The sequence below is a fragment of the Dendronephthya gigantea genome, unplaced genomic scaffold (assembly GCF_004324835.1).
Source record: "Dendronephthya gigantea isolate DGI-Jeju-01 unplaced genomic scaffold, DenGig_1.0 000003F, whole genome shotgun sequence".
NCBI classification, from domain to species: Eukaryota; Metazoa; Cnidaria; class Anthozoa; order Malacalcyonacea; family Nephtheidae; genus Dendronephthya; species Dendronephthya gigantea.
Window position 1 is genome coordinate 1432372 of NW_021163013.1, and position 19652 is coordinate 1452023.

Genomic DNA, 19652 nt, shown 5'->3' on the forward strand with positions numbered 1-19652 from the left:
TACATCGTAACTCCCCAGAAGAAATGTATCAAACATACTAGCATCTTGGAAAATTATTCTTAATATATTTCATAATCCTTCGTTTTAAGGAATCCACTGCCCATGACATGATTGTTAATCGTCATGTGTGAAATCGTTGTATCTAAAGAGTGACGTCATAACGTGCGAAAAAAACATAGTCTCATTCCACGCTGTGACGTCACACCAATTGCAAAGACGTCAGCATCCCACGCAGGGGAGGGGGGATGTAAAACAGACGTAAAGGCTTATTTTGTCGTTGTAACAACACGGCTCAACCTCATTCACATTATGGCCAACTATTGGTGAACGTTATCATACGTCAGTTTTAGCTACTCGTTTTACTAATGATAACAAAATGCGTAACCCAAGGCTACATGCCCAACTGTGAAATATGCCAGGCAATAAGAAATTAGGTGTAGCGGAACGTTGAGGTTGAAACCTTTTTTCTCCCCTCTAAGAAAAAATAGGATTTTGGTCTGAATAAAAAGTGGAGGGTCAGAACGAGCAACCGGCCTCTTCGATTCCTCGTTTGCGACAATCATGTGTTGTTGGGATTATCTATCGTCTGCTTGTGTACTAGGCCTTTGTTGCGGCTTTCCCCATTTTGTTAACAAACCTATTCTCAAGCAATTCGTTCTTCAAGGTAAAGCAAAACAAGGTAATTTATATCAGACGTAGAAAACTTAGCGTGGGAGAGATTTAACATCAATTTCAATTAACAATAAGTCAATAACCAGGATGTTTCCGCCTCGTTTGCATATGAAATATGTAGTAAATAATACGCTTGAGGGATCATGAATTCTGGAGCTGAATCCATGATGAGTTAAACTTGATTTGCCTCATAGCGTGATTTTGTAAGATCATTTAGCAGAGACAGCACCATTAGGTTAATAACGTATAGACCTATCCTATCCACACAACGCTGGAATAGTTGGTCACGACTCTGTCGACTCATGCACGACATCTTTTTATCGAAAGTGATGATATTCAACCGAGTTAAATGTTTACACGAGAGATCAAGAAAAATATTGTAGCTTTACTTTATCGCGTCTAACCAAAGATCTTGTTGTCAAAAAAAAAATTCGTGTAGTCTCGTGTAGGGGCATAAATATTCCTCCTGTTAATCATGTGGCCTACCCTAACATATACGTAACGGCGAGCTTTCAATAAAGTTTTTTATTTTAATCAAGGTTCTTCAGATGTCCCGTTGATAGTGTTGAACATTTAAACACTGGGACTATTGTGTAACATATTACGATCTACGCAGAAAAATTATTTCTCCACTATCCACACACTCCAAGATAGCAGGGTTCCCTTGTGCATGGCTCATTAAAACTTAGATGACCCTATAGGTTTCCGAGGAAATATGCTAAAACGAGAACTAATTGGACCGGTATAATAATTACGTGTCTGCCATGATAGACGCCTGTCTCTCTGTTTATTTCTTGCAACAGTACATAACAAGAAATGTTTTCCTATATTTTGGTAACCTCCATATGTACAGAAAAGGATTCACAGCCATATTGAGGAAAAACAGAATATCTACGAGGAAAGACAACACGTCTAAAGTTGATGAAACCGGGCCTTCGATTGTGTTTGAAAGATAAGTACCAACTATAATTGGAACTATTCCACCTAATAGCACAACATTGATAATAAATACGGTAGTCAAAAAGCGGTTTTGATTTCTCAAACGAAGCTGCGTCATTCTTTTCGCAATGTCTGATTTTGTGCTGTCCGTTGAGAAAGAAAAGCGATGTTTACGAATTGAAATACAGGCCAGGACATAGATCAAGACTGTAGTTAGGTAGAACACGCTTGGGTAAATTGTCACAAATATTGCCCAACCAGAGTTTATGAGCTGTATTATTGCAGTATAGGTAGCTGTGACTATCCACACCAATGCAATGCAGGTAAAACACAGCCGAGAGGTGACTTTCACTTGATGCCATAATGGATGGGCAATGCTCACATATCTCTCTAACGCCAGAATAGTTACTGAAGGAACTGTTATAAAATAGGCAACATTTCCAATGGCTGAGAACATTCTCGGCCAGGGTGCTGGGAAACAGTAAGCAGTTTTATATGTCGTCTGTGTCGCCAAGACTTGTACAAGATAATACAAAGCGTTCAGCAAATCAGCGATGGCTAAATTCGTGATGAAATATGTCGTTGGGTTACGAAAGCATTTTAGTGGATTTCTGTAGATGCCAAACAACAGCATAACGTTGGCCGTTACCGCAGTGAATATGATACAAAAGTAAACAACGAAATTCCATGTTGTAATCGCTCCTATGAAGTCTTGATATTCACAGAACGCCGTGTGGTTGGACTCCATATTAGGATCTCTTAAAGAAGATACTATTACACTGCTTTCTGCTGACGCATTTTAGGGCAAAGCATGTCGTTATACATTTTATAAACATTGTATACTGGGGCCGGAAATATCATGTGGTTGCCTTTATGAATAACCAGAAGCGGAAATCCCTCATCTTGATAATGTAAAAACAGCACTTTGATAATTCAGCTATTAGCGATCGACGTCATTACTCGATTGTTCGATTACTTGGGCAATCACGATTAAATAAATTCTTTGCCCTAAGGGACATCTCCAAGTGATCTGAAAATAGTTAGAAAAATAAATATAATACAGTTCTGACTGCTATCTATTTGTCTCGCGTGTGAATGACACTTTGTGTCCATTCAATAACATGCCATTTAAACCTGCCAGGTTGGGTGCGCGAAACTTTAATCAATTCTGAGTATAAATCAAATGGCAAATGCTGTGTGAATAATATTAATGCTGATTATAGCAGCGTTTGTTATATTTAAGACTTCTTCTCATTAACTTAAGCATACAAATTAATTAATAATTTAGAAAATTAATTGTCGGTTTGACATCACGCACAAACAGTCGTTATATCACAATGAAAGCCGCTCGGAAAGCCGGATTGAAATATATAATTATGTATATGTAATGAATTTTTTATCAGCTAAAGGAAATACAAGTTATATAGGTCCGGTTTATACACAATACCTGTTTGCTATCGGAACAGATTAAAATTGGATATCAAAAGGCAGACAAAAATTTTATTGCCCTGGGGCCGGTTGTATGAAAGCTGGATAGCGCTATCCACCGGATAGTGATTATTTCAAAAGTTCAAAAACAAAAATGCTTAAAAAGCAATAAAATTTCAGTTTGGGAAGCAACAATTATCAAAGTGGATCCGCAATTTAGGAATCTAAGGTGTATTCAAAGTTTGGGCCAGCAACGGACGATTTAAAGCGATTGAAAAAAAAACTATCCGGTGGATAGCGCTACCAGGCTTTAATACAACCTGCCTCAGGGCCGGGGGCCATTTCACGGTTGTTATCGAGCCCATTTAGCTTGAACGGTGGATAATTTTAAAGTAGCAAGCCAGTCTATCGTTTTATTCAACAACAGTTTTGACTTATCCACCGTTTAAGTTAAACGGCCTTGAAACAACCGGCCCTAGACATGAATTAATACAGTAATTACCATTCATCAATCAATTCAAACTCACATATCGTGACGAAGAAGCTCGGAGACACCGAGTGTTAACGCAGCCAAACGTCAGGTAATGAAGGCTGTTACGTGATCCAGTGAACTAAAGTACAACTAGATGATAACCAAGGGGCAAGTCGAAGCCAATGTTTTTTTTCTGGGTTCTTAGTAAATATACTGAAAACTGAACGTTAACCGGTTTGATATTGTACAATTATATAAAATTTTCAAATTCCCTTCATTCGGCGTAGGAATTCTCGAGTATACATGTTGGGTATAGGTAGTTTAATTGTAGTGGATTCGTGAAAAATACACAGCTCTGATTAGAATTTTCACTGTATACAGTGAAACATCTTTTTATGCCGCCGGCCCATCGACTTCGAGTAGAACTAGAATAGACACTCACACAAACAGAGATCAGTGACGCGACTAAATCTACAACAAACTATGAAAGATTTTGAAAACAGCTAGAAACGCTAAAGTTCAATTACTATTCGCAATAAACTACAAGCACCCTCTGCTTCACTTCTACAGCTCTGATTAGAAGATGAAATTCATATCCTGTAGCTGCTGTGTAATATACTTTATATATTATACCTCAAATTCAAATTGTCCAATCAAAAAACATTATATGTACCATGTGACGCGAAGATTTTTCGCCGTATCGCTTCCCAGTCCCCTATTTCCGAGCTAACTAGGGGTGTGACATTAAATTTATCACCCAGTGATATTAGATTTATCCTACGCGACGTCTCGCGAGGACAACACGCACCCACTAAAAATTATTGCGGGAATAGTGCTGCTGTTTGTTTGAAATCAAGAAATTAACGATGACAAGAAAATTAACCGTATTCTCAACGAAAGACATACAGAAGCTCTAGGGAAATATCTTTACTGAGGGAAATATTTTGCCGACTCCCCCTCACTCCAGGTCAATAAATGATAAATATATTTTACTATGATACCACATTCGAATATTTTTACTCCTATAACTCATCAAAGGGCACCCGCTCAATAATAAATAACTGCAGTTCTTTTGAGAATCATAATGCATGATGTACATATGACCAGCAGATGAATGATCAGATTCTAAACACTACCATTGAACTGATCACAACAAAAGCATTAAAGCCTTACAAAGTACTATATATTTCAGAGTCACTAGCCACAGCTATCAGTGTCATTCTTCCCAGTTTTTATATTACCCTCAATGTCAAAGACGACAGGCTTATGGACTGCAAAATACAATAGATTGCATGTGGAGGCATTGATAAACGTTGTTGTACCATCTGAAGAATTTCCATAACCTAGGATATAACGAGAAATGTTCAGGGGCCGAAAGCTGGATAAGCGCTATCGAAGGGCAGTCCCAGTAAGAGAACTGACGAGCACTGACGCAATTCGTGGAATTGCATTAGTCGAAATTAAGACACGATAAAAAATAGGGATTGTCTAATGTACCTAATCGAGTACCCGAGGTCGAGTATACCATATTCCGGTATATTCGACCATGGAGTAGCATAAAATATTCTGCTATATTCCACCATGGTCGAGTAATCCAAATGATTGGGGAAGGTGTGGTGCGGGTGCCATCCGGAGAAAATTTGATTATATTCGAAACAGGTTTGAATGCAAAATTGTAACCTCAATCAACAGTGGCTACCAAATCATAGAAGGTAGTTTAAGTAAATGTTAAAAATCCAGGCTTCAAACCATGAAAAGAGTACTAAACGTCAAATATTATCTATCTAGTCGACTCGAAAAGTTCTGAAATAAAAATGCAACGAGAACCCTTTCATAAAATAATGTTGCATTTTTTGTAGGATATAATAGGGAGCTTTAGCAGTGACTATGGTGCGCTAACTCGGTGCTGCATGCCTCGGCCATCTGACGAAACTCATTTATAATGTAAGATTTATAGTACGCGCGTGCTGATTGGACGAGAAGCGTGCTTCTATAACTGCATAGAAACACGGGACTTTTCCCGCCGAAATTGACAAGCGAAGTAATGTAATGATTTTTGATTGAGTTAAATTATATAAAAGAAATAGAAATTTTTTCTTGTGTTTATATACACAGGGACCGCGGAGCAGGGTGGCTCGCTGGGCTTTAGCCCCACCAATAATTTTCCGTATTTAGTTTTAATTTGGAACTCTTTTTAGTTCATTCAAATTCACAAGCACTATTTTTTGCAATTTGTATCTTTTGCTTACAAGTATTCACGGTGTATCTTATCTTGAATACTATCAGTAACTTTTACTTCTTCAACGTGCAACAGCAGTTTTACATGGAAATTGATTGAAATTAGTTATGTTCAATACATATGTTTGGCCAAAGTAAAAAACATAAAGACAAAAAAGTATTTCCCAATAATCCTTAAAATTTAGAGGCATTTGCAGCCATTTCAGAGACACAGGGCTATGCCTCCAGACCCCCCCAAGCAATACGAGCCCCAACAATACGAAAAATGCTCCGCGGTCCCTGATACAGTTAAAGAAGCACTTGTGAAAACGAGCCTGTATTTCTCGTTCTCTCTGGCGTGTTTCTATAACTGTTCAGAAACACGGGAAATGTTTTCTATTTATTAGTCGCTGGACTTTCGAATACGAAACTACTCAACAAACACGCACTCGACGTTCGACGGCTGGGAGTTTTGGCTGATTGCGTCAGCAAACAACAGAAGAGAACGAGGAATCTTCGTAGTCATATTAGAGTCACTGCTAAAACTCTCTGGACGATGGCCTTGAGAGGAAAAAAAATGACAGCTGCGTTGGACTATACGCGGGGTGTACAAACCTTCGTGAATATGTCCAAAGATATGATATCTAGGTTTAATATGGTTCTGTACTCTGTCTAATAAGTTTGCACAACCAGCATGGCTTCTGCCGAAGGCTACCACATCACATCTGCCTGTAAAGTATATGCATGCGATTAGCATAGGTTAAGTGTGATTTGGTACGATTGGCAACCCCTCGCCAATCAGGTTTAAGATTTAAAGGCAGAGAAAAAACACAGGAATAGTGAAAATAAGAGACAATGTATTGATTGGTATTGACATTTTATCAGATGCGTAACCGTTGCCCCCAACCCCCTTCCACGCGCGCAAAATAGACTAAATTTACTGCTCAGGTCTATACCCAATCGCGATTAAAAAAAATAGAAAAACAAGTGAGCGGTGAAAAGATCTATACATAATAATATTTGTAGTTTAATTTCCCAATGTACAATTGATATTTAATGGCAACACTATTTTTTCCGCCCCCCTTCCCTACCCCCGTCCGAAAGCTCTTAGCCCCGTCACCTGTTAAAATAATCAAAAAAAATTGTGAAAGTTACTGAATCTTTTTTTTTCAATACCTAGAGGAGGACCATGCGTGACCAAAATATCAATATCTTTTGGAATTTTCTTCCAGATTTCATCGATAGCATCACCACGTTCTTCATTAAATGCCCAGTCACGAAACGCTGGTGTCCTGATGTAAATTTATGTAAATATTATTATTAATACCAAGTCCAACAGATTGCCAGTACAGCCTCATACCCAGGCGCTTTAATAGTAAAAAAATAATGTTGCATTCAGGTATTGTATAGAGGTCAGCAAGTCAGCTAAAAAAAGCAAACACGCAGGACATATATTTTACTATTAAAGCGCCTGGGTACGAGGCCGTTGCCAGTACCTAGGAGCCATATCTAGACTTCCACTTTTTGTACTTCATGTACCATGGACCAGGCCAGCCCGTTTTACCCTTACCTGCTTTGTATCGGTTTTGTATAGTAATTATAGTCAACTCAAGCATCTTGATTACATGCAACCAAGCTAAGCCCTCTCGGCTTGCTAGGCTGGCAGCCTGACCCGGTTGTGTCAATAAGGTAACCCGCCTTGCCGGGGTGTAAATTTGCATGTAACAGTTTTAGCCTGATAAACCAGACTGAAAAAGCACAAGATTGAATATTATTAAGGCTAAATGAGACATTTGCACAATTGTTTTCAAAAATCTAAACCGGAATATATTATACTGAAATCACTCATGCAATTGTTTGCTAATTTCATGCACCTACTATTTAATGTACTCATAGACCTCATGAAGTTAATCTAAACCCTCCCATCAACAGGCATTTCAGACAGTTGGCTCAAAGTTGACTTTTTAAAAATATTTTCATTAGTACAGACTGTACAACATTTTTTGAGGTTTTATAAGACAGCACTTTTAACTAAAATCTTCATCATCACACATGAGAGAAATATAACAGGCAAAATTCACTGAGATCATCAGAATTTTTTAACATTGTCTTTAGGGTAAACTTCTCCATGCAGTAAGTAAAAGAAACGGATTTAAAAATTTTGAATAGTTTGATTCCCTTGATCCTTATTCATCCCTGATTGATTCATTATTACTGTCTGCCCTGCAGACATTTGGATGGTGACAGAAATATTATACCAACCTAGTATGCCATTAATTCTACAAAATTACATATTATGTAGATGGGACAAAGTTTAATTGGGTTTTACTAATTCTTTTATTGCAAATTATATCTATTCACATGCATGATGACCTACAGTAGTGATGTTGATACCAATAAATATGTACCATGCAACCAAATTCTGAGGATAAAATTGGGTTTTATTAAATCATGCAAAGTAAATATCAATTTACACTAGCTGTCTATACACATCACAAGTGCTTAAAATAAAGCAAACAAACTTGAATTAATTTCTAGCTGTATTCCTTGGAATTAAATGTATGCACTAGTATGTTATATGTATAGATATATTCCCTATATGCATATTACCAGTTAATACATACTGCATATGTGAAAGTTGAAACAGGTTAGGTCATGGATACTGCTTATTTATAGCAATTATGCCACTCATATACCACAAAGTCAAGTCACATATGAGCTGAAAGCTGACCATGCAGGATAATAGAGCCTCTAGAAGTCAGCTTTCAGCCATATAAGACAAGAGCAAGTATGCTAACATGCCATGTCATTCGTCAGATGGTACGTATTATCCAACAACTATATGCCCTGGGCTTATATAGGTTCACAAGGGTTTTTTGATGATACTATATACACAGGGGGCTTATATACAGACAATATAATTGTTTTTAATAAATTAACCCTAAAACTTGAAGGAGAACAAATGAAATATTTACCATTATTCACTAATGTATCAAAGCTATGGTTATAAGTCTGTGTACTGGATAATAACTACAGTACATGCATAAAAATCATCATTTTGATGTACCTTGTTAAAAACAGGAGCGAGCATTGTTTTGCTGCATCCTGTGAACACTATTGTTTACAATGTTGTTGAAGCTTGTCGAATCCACTTGTTAACAACTGGTTACAACAACATTGCATCGTGATTACAACAACATGCATTGATGATTCAACAAGGTTCAACAACATTATTAACAATACTGTCCCAAGGTGCAGCACAGCACTGTTCACCCCTGATGCAACAACCTGATCAATTTTTGGCCGTGTAGAATAGCGGTAAAAAATCTACAAACTTACCAAGGTGAACCATAAATCCGCAAACCTAATATGTCAACTTCAGAGTCTTGTAGGTATGTACAATCTGTCAAAGCTGCCTTCACTTCTGCTTCAGGTACAAAATTCTTACCATGCATCCTTTGAGCTGACTCTTCATGAAAACCAATATCATGGTTACCAGCAATCACCACTTTATGTGGATGATTGAGTGACCCTAAAAACTGGTTAAACTTTTCCACTTCCTCAATTTTTCCCCGTTTAGTGAAGTCCCCTGCATGAATTAATATATCTCCTTCAGGAACATTTTCTATAATACGGCCATGTGTATCAGAAATACAGACAACTCTAACATGGCCCTCCTTTTTAGGTTCATTTATAGGCAATTCTACTTCTTTGAATACTTGGGATGATTGTGCAAATCTCCATGCCTTCTGAGGTTTATCTGCATATTTCAAGTACGAATTGGTATCAGAGTTCAAGGGATCAGTATTTATACTCTCTTGCTCTCGCCCAAAAAAATATTTGAACATTTATTACACCATATAAATTACTCTGTAGTACCTCGAAATGATCCTTTGCAATAGAGCCTGACTTACAATACTGTTTTATTGAACTTTATCACAGTAAATAATAAATATTTTTCAAAGCCCGCATGCCTGCGCTCTGCTCTGTTCAACACCCCTAAACACAGGCACAATACTCGGAGGGGAAATCCAATAGGGAAGCCACTCTAGCCTAAGCATAATGTATATGCTCAAAATCCACATGCACATAACTAGAAGCAATTTAAAGATGGGACTGGTTTTTTAAATTTTAGCAAAATTCTCATTTCGGGCCCACTGAGCTATATTAAATTCCTGGAGGACCGGCTCTCTGCCAAAAGCACTGAGTGTTCGGGCCCCATTCCCCTAACAGGTCAACTGCTCACACAAATTAGTAACCAGGGCCCGCGGACTTTCAGTGGAAGAGGTCGGGCTCGTCACAGCAATGATAGCCCGTACAGTCGGTTATGAAATTATGTGAGGTTCGTACCTATTAAGTGCAAAACTGCTTCGGTATCGTAAGATGCCAGAGTTGCCAGAGTGGCGTTGCCAGGGTTCGCTTCAAGGGAATGAATAATTTTTTGAACATTTTCGAAATTTATATTAGTGTACAGCAGATGCGTATTCCTTCGTTTTGAGGGTTATACTTTTCACGTACTTTTCGTTACTTTTTTTAAAACTACTTTTAACATAATATACACTATAGAACTGAAATACCTGGACTACCAAAAATACTAGAACATCATCTTAACTTTCAACACTTATTTTATCCATTCAGTTTTCATGTTCTCCATAATTATATATCCAATATCTTGTCGTTGGTACGGTAGCCGTCGGAAGTTTGATTTTATCACATAGCTAATTGTTGTCCAACTTCATCAAAAGATTTTAAAAGCTTAGGATCGAAAAGTGTGCTGAAAAAGGTAATTATGTCGGTCGAGGTAAGCGCAACTCGAGAATGATTGATTACCAATCAACAAGGATCGGAGGAAAGATCCAATAACTGGGTTTTGACCTCCTTTTATCCGGACATCTCGTTTTATTCCGTGTTTTTAGTCTCTATGTCTTGATTTCGTGCACTTCGGAGACATTTAGCCTGAATGTTGGCGCCCGCCTGCAGGAAAGCCGAAAGTTGTTACTATATAGCGTCTGCGCTATTACACAAAAAGCCGGCATTAACGTGATGGTATTCCTTTTTTATGTAAGTTTTTATTTTAACACGGAAATTCCATCACGTTTTTGCGGCAATAACAATGTTAATAATGTTAATATAAGCACGTCCTCGTCTCAGAGAGACAGATTAATATCAACACATTCGTGCGCAACACCGCGTCAGTATTCCTGCAATTCCCGGAAGTGGTCGAGAAAATTAAAACCCTTATTTTTCGTATAATATTAGGAGCGTAACGTGCAAGTTTAAATGGTGTATTTTAATTAGAGTAATTAATTACCCATTGAATCGGGCCTTTCAGATCTGAGATTAGAGAATTTTTTCTTAATTTGCTTTAGAAATCACATTTTTTATTAACCTAACATAGCCCGAATGTTGGCGCCCGCCTGCAGGAAAGCCGGAAGTTATTACTATATAGCGTCTGCGCGCAGGCTAGGGTGCGAGTTTTCTTACTGAAAAAGTATAGAGGAAGAGTTGTTTTTGGAATTCGTACTCATTATTATTTTATACGAACTTTCGAGAAGTAATTTTGTAATTTTGTGCTCGACGCATGGCAAAACGTTACTTAGACGTTAGCAGACGTTTTGTTAATCTATGATAGACAGTTGATTTTAATTTTTATAATATACGCATCTATGCGCACAGAAGCTAGAAAAACTATGACCTTAAAAAGAAAAGTCAACTATTAAATTCATTAAGCTTTTTGGCTCTTCACTCGATTTAGGTAAATTCTACAGGTTTAAAGGGTCTGAATTTCAAGTCGAACTATTCATCATCATGCTTAATTTTTTAACTGGTCAATATATAGATCTTCATTATGGGATGTCTCATTCATTGGTGCATCCGATTTCGAGTAGCATAGTAAATGCCGACGAAATGTACGAAGTGATTGGCGAAGGGCAAATTTGAAAAAAATATGAAGAATCTTAAACATACCACAAAGGTTTAATATGCATACACACATTTTATTGTTTAACTTGTTAAACTACAAATAAGATATATGTAAGTTACGTGTTTCATGCAAAGTCCAGGTGATTTATCTTTGAAAGCTTCCCTCACAGATGAAATGACGATGGTATCCTGTGCAAGGGAAATCATTCCATTTCCCATCAAAGATTCTTATGTTGACACAATCTTCCTGAGCTCCCTTATAATTATTCGGTTCACCAACGCGCCAATTTATGTAAGATGGTTCGGTTCCTCGAACGGTGTAAAACTTTTTGTCACCCAGACCTTCGCTGACTCTATACAGACCAATGAATACGTCTTGAACATTGTGGGCTTTCATGGCTTTAAAAACAAAATTATCGATTTCCGAGCTTGTGGGTACCACCAAGTCGCCACCTTGTAAACGACAGCTGCTCCTTGCCGAGAGCCAAGTTGGTGCGACATTTTCGCTGACATAATAGCAACGGCCATTAAATTCCTCCCATTTGCAGGGGCAAGCAATTGCTATATAAAGGAAACATCATTTACAAATAATAAGTGGGGGGGGGGATTTCAAGAATTGTAATATATTATGTAGTGGATGTAAATAGCGTATAAAGCCCGTTTTTATTCGCGCTACGCGAAGCGATATCTGAAATCCGATGATGTGATTGCCTGCATGGCAAGAGAATTTCGAATTCCCGCGAAAAAGTAGATCACCTAATTAATTCGGCCTACTCTTTAATAGTTCGCTTGCCCTATATAGTGATCAATGATCAGAAAACACGGGCTTAATTTTTTATTCAGTTGCATAATTATTCAATGTATACGATGAAGGTTCAGTCACTCACAAGAAGTATAAAAGAGCATTTTATCACAAGGTAATCGCCTTTCGAGTAACCCGCCCCAGACATAACTTGTATACGATCCCCAATTTACGGCATAAATATTATTGCCTGGTCCATTCATTGTGCTGCAAAAACAACTGTATGACTACCATAAACGTGAGAGGACATAAACGTAGACAAGAATAAAATATATAAAAGGTTTCTACCGGGTATGTTTCTGCTAGAGCATTATATATTAGGATACGTACGCTCTGGCAAAGTGAGGTTGGTATGTCATGATCAATTTTTGCTCGAATGTAAGAAAAGCAGAAATCTGTCAAATTCATCGTATACCCGTGTAATATCAGTGTAAATAACAGGCCTAGTTTTAATTTTAATTTCACAAACCTTACCTTGAGCATGATAAGTAAAACAAGCCAATATCAGAAAACACAAAAATGTATTCATTCTGGGTGTTGAGTGTTGACGTGTTGTTGCTACAAATCATACAAAGAATTTACAATCTTATATATACGTATATGCAGTATAGCGTGTACCCTTTAGAGGGAACTGTACATTTTCTGGCATTCCTGTTGTTGTTAAGGGGATCCTGCAATCTGTGTATGTACTATGTACCAAGATAATTTGTATTCATACAATGCATGTCTGCCGTTATACAGTAATACACACTTGCCTTACTCATGCATGACATGCATGCATGCATGTACCAATAATTTATATGAAAAATAAAAGCTGTGATTAATTTTATTTCATAACTCTCTACGCATGCATACAACTGAAAACCTTTTTTTTCGTCAAGCAATAAACTTCTATACGGGAATAACACTACAAGTATTTCATACGAGAAAAAACAAACTATTAGTATTAGTCACTCAATACAAATGAACCAATCATGATTAAAGCTTTTAATTTATACTGTCTTAATGATGTTCTAAGAGATTCTTAAAACATAGTTATTCGCGGAGCAGATCAGGAGTTCTCAATTACAAAAGACTGATGTATATGTTTCCGATTTGTATAACTGAATATTGTATTATTTTTTTAAAAATGTTATAATGGTCGGAGTAATTAACCTTGGAGATCTAAGCAAAAACATCTTAAAGAAAGTTTGCAATGATATCAGTTGAAATAACACGGTGCTATTGTTAGATAGAGAATTTGTTCGTTTCGGTATTTATATTAAATTGCGTACAATATATCAATACACCACGCGGGTAACGAATACATACATTGATATTAATAAAAACGTAATTTAGATACTTACTTTAGCTTTTTTCCTTTCTTGTAGCTTAGGTCTGTCCTATTAAACTTCGCATAATATGGAATTTTATATCAATGAGCAACGAATTTTATATCAATCGTATGCAAATTAAAAATTCCCAAATGACAAATAACTTCTGTTTATTCTTTCCCATGCTTCATTGCTAAACTGAATGTTGGCGTTATCGCACTTGCTTTCATGCCATTCATCTTCACCGCACCGCATTCAAAGATGTCATCTTCGGTCTGGTGCATCCATTAAACTGTCGAATAATGTCACATTAGGTACTGCATGATCAGTGTTCAGAACTTTTGTTGACAAAACCCGTGAAGCCCAAGTATTTTATTTCTTAAAATTATATGCCGCATTTATTAGAAAATGCAATATTAAAACTTGTAAAATCAGTTAAGTTTTCACTATTTCCCGCTCGTGACTCGCGTTCAAGGCGAAATTTCCCGCTAGTGCCTCGTTCAAAGCTGGCCTTTGGAAGCCGAAATTTATGAGAAAAGGCAATAAATAGCAAATGAGCGAAGAGATTTTTGACTACAGATTATTGAAAATAGCCGCTCATGTAAATTCATCATCACCCCTAGCAACGTCTATGTTGCTGAATATCAGTGATCGAGTTATTTGAAATTACACGGTTTTTTACTTTGAATATTATGAAACCGTCGCGAAGATTTTCTCCATTTCCGTCTTCTTCATCCCGACATGCATCGTGTTTTCCAAAAAAGCCTGATTGTTAATGACGCACAATTTTACCACCAGAGCAATGCCTTGGCTCTGATGAAAGGGAAAGAGGTGGGGTTTTCTGAATGAGATTCGGGTTAAATGAGTTCAAATGTTTTCTTGACAAAACCGAACTGCTTCTTAAAGTATTTCATTTTGTCGAAAACAAACATAGGAATAGGAGGACACTTCCTGAATGAAAAATTGCACAAAAAAACCAGCATTAACGTGATGGTGTTCAGTTTTATGCAATTTTTTTTATTTAACGCGGAACATTCCATCACGCGTCTTTGCCGTTATAACAATGTTCATAATGTTGATATAAGCACGTCCTCGTATCAGAGTGACATGCAGATTAATATCAACACATGCGGGCACAACACTGCGTCAGAATTCCTGAAACTCTCGGAAATTGTCAAGAAAATTAAAGCCCTTAGTGTTCTAAACGATAATATTTGGAGCGCAGTGTGCAAGGTTGAATGGTGTATTTCAACAAGAGTAATTAAATAATCTTTTTCTTAATTTGCTTTAAAAATCACCTTGTTTAATTAAGATCAATAACGCGAATTAACTTATAGAACGTCATTTAGATTACGACATAGCGTTCGAACAATATTTAATTTAGCCTCAAATTCGTGTTCCATAGCATACAGCTGTAGGTATAGTACCTACTTTCGTACAAGGACAGTATATGTGAAGGACTTTAATTACATACTGGATTATACCTAATTTTTAATTAGTTGCGTCGTTACTTCATAGATTATTCTTAGGTACTTATTAGAGAGATTCAATTTTAAAGTTATGACTTGCGATGATCATGCATGAAGTGATTCGTGCTGAACACCCCCAGAATCCATATGCGTATCTAACTATTTAAAATGGTCAAACAAAACTCCTGGTTTAACGACAGCGAGGTTGTGAACACGGTTTAATAGACAGTTTCCATAGAAATAAATGCGGCCTAAAATTAGGTTGTGTGAAGGAATAAATTTCAAAACTTCTTGCAGCTTTGAACAAAAAGCTGAAAACATTACGTTGCCAAAGAGACGCCTGATTGTGGGCTAAGAATAGCCAGCAACAAAAATATATTACAACCAGCTTTGATGTAAACAAAGAAATACAAGTTAAACATAAGAAATATGACTTACATTTCTTTGTTTACATCAAAGCTAGTTGAAATATATTTTCGTTGCAGGCTATTCTTAGCCCACAATAAGGCCTCTCTTTGGCAACGTAATGTATTCCAATTTGTTTTGATTTTTTGTTTTCTATTGGCCCATTTTTATCACGTGTTTTGCTCCCATACAAAGCAGGTGTTCGTTATGATATTTATATCAATTTGTGTACAATATATCAATATACCACAGTGGTAACGAACACATACATTGATATTAATCAAAACGTAATTTAGATACTTACTTTAGCTTTTTTCCTTTCTTGTAGCTTAGGTCTGTCCTATATTAAACTTCGCTTCGCATAATATGGAAAACCGAATTTTATATCAACGAGCAACGAAATTTATATTAATCATATACAAATTAAAAATTCCCAAATGATAAATAACTTCTGTTTATTCTTTCTCATGCTTCAATGCTAAACTGAATGTTGGCGTTATCGCGCACTTGCTTTCATGCCATTCATCTTCACCGCACCGCATTCAAAGATATCATCTTCGGTCTGGTGCTTCCATGAAACTGTCAAATAATGTCACCTTAGGTACTGCATGATCAGTGTTCAGAACTTGTGTTGATAAAATCCATGAAACCCGAGTATTTTATTTCTTAAAATTATATGCCCGCATTTATTACGAAATGCAATATTTATTAAAACTTGTAAAATCAGGTTTTCACTACTGGCGAAATTTCCCGCTCGGGACTCGTTCGAATCTTGCCTTTGAAAGCCGAATTTTACCGAATTTTTATCGAGATTTTTGTCGATTTTTTGACTATAGAGTATTGAAAATAGCCGCACACGTCAATACATCATCACCCCTGGCAACGTCTCTGTTGCTGAATAACAGTGATCGAGTTATTTGAAATTTCACGGTTTTTTACTTTGAATATTATGAAACCGTCGCGAAGATTTTCTTCATTTCCGTCTCTTCATCCCGACACGCATCGTGTTTTCCAAAGAAAAATTTTAATGACACACAATTTTGCCACCAGCAATGCCTTGGCTCTGATGGAAGGAAAAGAGGGGGGGTTTTCTCAATAAGATTCGGGTTAAACGAGTTCAAATGTTTTCTAGATCTTGACAAAACCGAACTTCTTGATTAGTAAAGTATTTCATTTTGTCGAAAACAAACATAGGAATAGGAGGAGACTTCCGGAATGAAAAATTGCACAAAAAAACCAGCATTAACGTGATGGTATTCAGTTTTATCTTAACGCGGAACATTCCATCACGTCTTTGCCGCTATAAAAATCATGTTAGTAATGTAAATATAAGCACGTCTTCGTCTCAGAGTGACAGATTAATATCAACACATGCGTGCACAACACCGGAACTCCCGGAAATGGTCGAAAAAATTAAAACTCTTATTCTTGTTATCATGGTAAGAGCGCGGTGTGCAAGGTTAAATAGTGTATTTCATTAGGGTAATTAATTATCCATTGAACCGGGTCTTTCAGATCTGAGAGCAGAGAATTTTTTTCTTAATTTGCTTTAGAAATCACATTGTTCAATTATCCATAACGCGATTTTGATGACGACATAGCGTTCGAGCAATATTTAGCCTCAAATTCATGTTCCATAGCATACAGTAGATGTAGCACCTACTTTCGTAATAAGAAGTATAATTATGTGAAGGACTGTAATTACATACTGGATTATACCTAATTTTTAATTAGTTGCGTCGTTACTTTATATATTATTCTTAGGTACTTGTTAGAGCGATTCAATGTGAAAGTTGTGATTCGTCATGAATACCCCCAGAATCCATACACGCGGTATCTAATTCTCTAAAATGAAAAAAAAACTCCTGGTTTAACGACGAGGTTGTGAACACAATTTAATAGACAGTGCTCCATAGAAATAAATGCGGCCTAAAATTAGGTTTTTGAAGAAATAAATTTTCAAAACAGCATCCTACAGCTTTGACCATTCATCGGTAGCAAATGAGCGAAAAAATTTTTTTATATTACAACCTAATAAACTATATGTGTTGGGAATATCCGCACTACTACCAACAGCACCCCCCTCTAGTGACGTCCATATTGCTGAATAACTATGAAACCATTGAATTACACTGTTTGTTACTTGGACTAATACCGGAGCAAAATGAAACCGTCGTTCGTTTTAGACCGGGAGCCCAGAGGGTCGAGCCTAGCTTGAAAGTAAACCAATTTTAATGCACATAGTGATGTTCTACATGCGTATGAGTGTACGAAAATGAGCGTCTGCTGGGCATACGCTGGTGAGCGTGGTTAGGATGGGCACGTGAAAGATGCGAGAAAATCAGCTAGATCAGCTATATGAGTTAACTGAATAAAATATTTGCTAAAATGTTCAGCATAACACTTGTAGTTACAAATGTCCACTGCCAGACACATTGGGTGGTGGGTTGGCCCCGCCAGACAGCCTCGAAGGCCCACTCCCCAAATTTGTCTAGATCAGCTGTGAGATAACCAAATAAACTGAATATTTTGCAAATTGCATAATGTTCGGTATAACTCCATTAATTCCAATTTGCCTCTGCCAGACATTTCGGGTGGTGGATTGACCACGCCAGACAGCCTCGAATTCCCCCACCTCTAGTAAATTGTTCACGATCATCTATTTCTAGATAATCAGCAAATTATATATTTGGAAATATGTGACCTTCCACAGGAAAACATACGTTAACGCTATTTCGTTCGTTCGAAAATATCGTTCGTTATCCGTTCGTTTGCCGTTCAAACGCTTGAAGCGTTCGTTGAAACGATTTTCGAGATCGTTCATCGTTCGAAATTGCCCGGCGTTCGAACGCTTGGGAAAAAACATTTGAAAATTGGTCCAAAAGCGTTCAACCGTTTGATTTACCGTTCGTTGAAACGTTTGCCGGAATTTCGTTCAATCGCATTGGATTTGGTTCAACATATTAGATTAAACATTTGCAATGTTACAACTTTGTAGAAGAAGCGCAGAACGTGCTACACAGAAATACTCCCAGAAACGTATTCAGTTCCTTAGTAGAAGGCTTGTAAAGGAAATAATGAGGTTATATCGTTTTAGCCTAATCGAATGCTATTTTGTGCGCTTCATGTTATGGTTGATGGCGTCATGCAGACATGAAGGCTATTAACATTCAGTGCATGCAATTATTTCATTAGCGTCAAATTTCGCGTCGTAAGCTTTCTTTCACAAATTTATCGTTTTTTGAATTTCGGTAATGCACTAAATGGTTAGAATTTGTGCTTTACTATACTTCTGTAGCTTCCATAAGCCAAATTTCACCGCGCGCACAAACAACCTCTCAAGCCATATATTAGCATTACGAGCCATATAAATATGCCTTGGCAAGGTGCTAATTCAGTTGCATAATTGTCGGAAGTCTCTAAATGTATGTAAACAGACAAAACCAGATTTTAAAATGAATTGAGGGATTTTGCGTGTTACATATTAATATCGTACTTGTAAACCATGTGTATTTAGCTAATTTATTTACATCTGATAAACTTATCTAGCTGGGCCTCCGTACGATGATGTTTCGTTATCTATCCTGGCCCCCAATAAATGGGGATCTCTTAGTTCTCGTTGTAACCCTACCGAACGGCGAACGCGCGTTAGGTCACTGTATTTATGTCTTCAAATATTAGCTAGGGTATTTCAATTGTTGTATAATTTGTAGCTATGTCAGACTGCATTAAAAACAACGAATTTCAAGCTGAAATGTCCGTCCTAGGATGCGGTCCTTAATTTTGAATAGATTTTAATCAGTAGCTGCTATAAGCAAAACGTGATTTATGACAAACAGCGAATTAAGGAACTCCGCAGTACCAAGTATACCTCAAGACCCCAGCCTCAGCTCTGTTCGTTACGCCACTGCATGAATATCATAGCAATTCAAATATGTACGTGCATCTAGTCTAAAACTGAAGCCGGAGCAACAAGATCCTCTGACCTCAGTGCCTCGCTTACAAAATTGTCT

General features: G+C 37.1%; 2 protein-coding genes across 3 annotated transcripts; both read right to left on the minus strand.

The window, feature by feature from the left end:
* Positions 1-1213: 1213 nt before the first annotated feature.
* Positions 1214-2378, minus strand: LOC114542058 (sphingosine 1-phosphate receptor 1-like). The gene has a single exon (XM_028561811.1). The coding sequence runs from the start codon at positions 2357-2359 to the stop codon at positions 1460-1462; it is 900 nt and encodes a 299-aa protein (XP_028417612.1). The 5' UTR covers positions 2360-2378; the 3' UTR covers positions 1214-1459.
* A 104-nt stretch (positions 2379-2482) lies between these two features.
* LOC114542066 (metallophosphoesterase domain-containing protein 1-like) lies at positions 2483-9659 on the minus strand. 2 transcript variants are annotated; one of them, XM_028561827.1, is made up of 4 exons: positions 9068-9659; positions 6905-7020; positions 6344-6457; positions 2483-2641 (listed from the first exon to the last, which is right to left on the minus strand). In XM_028561827.1, the coding sequence occupies exons 1-4, from the start codon at positions 9574-9576 to the stop codon at positions 2568-2570; spliced, it is 813 nt and encodes a 270-aa protein (XP_028417628.1). In that variant the 5' UTR covers positions 9577-9659; the 3' UTR covers positions 2483-2567. The 2 variants fall into 2 exon arrangements, with proteins under 2 accessions (XP_028417628.1, XP_028417623.1); XM_028561822.1 differs by lacking the exon at positions 2483-2641 and adding an exon at positions 3319-4854.
* Positions 9660-19652: the final 9993 nt, after the last annotated feature.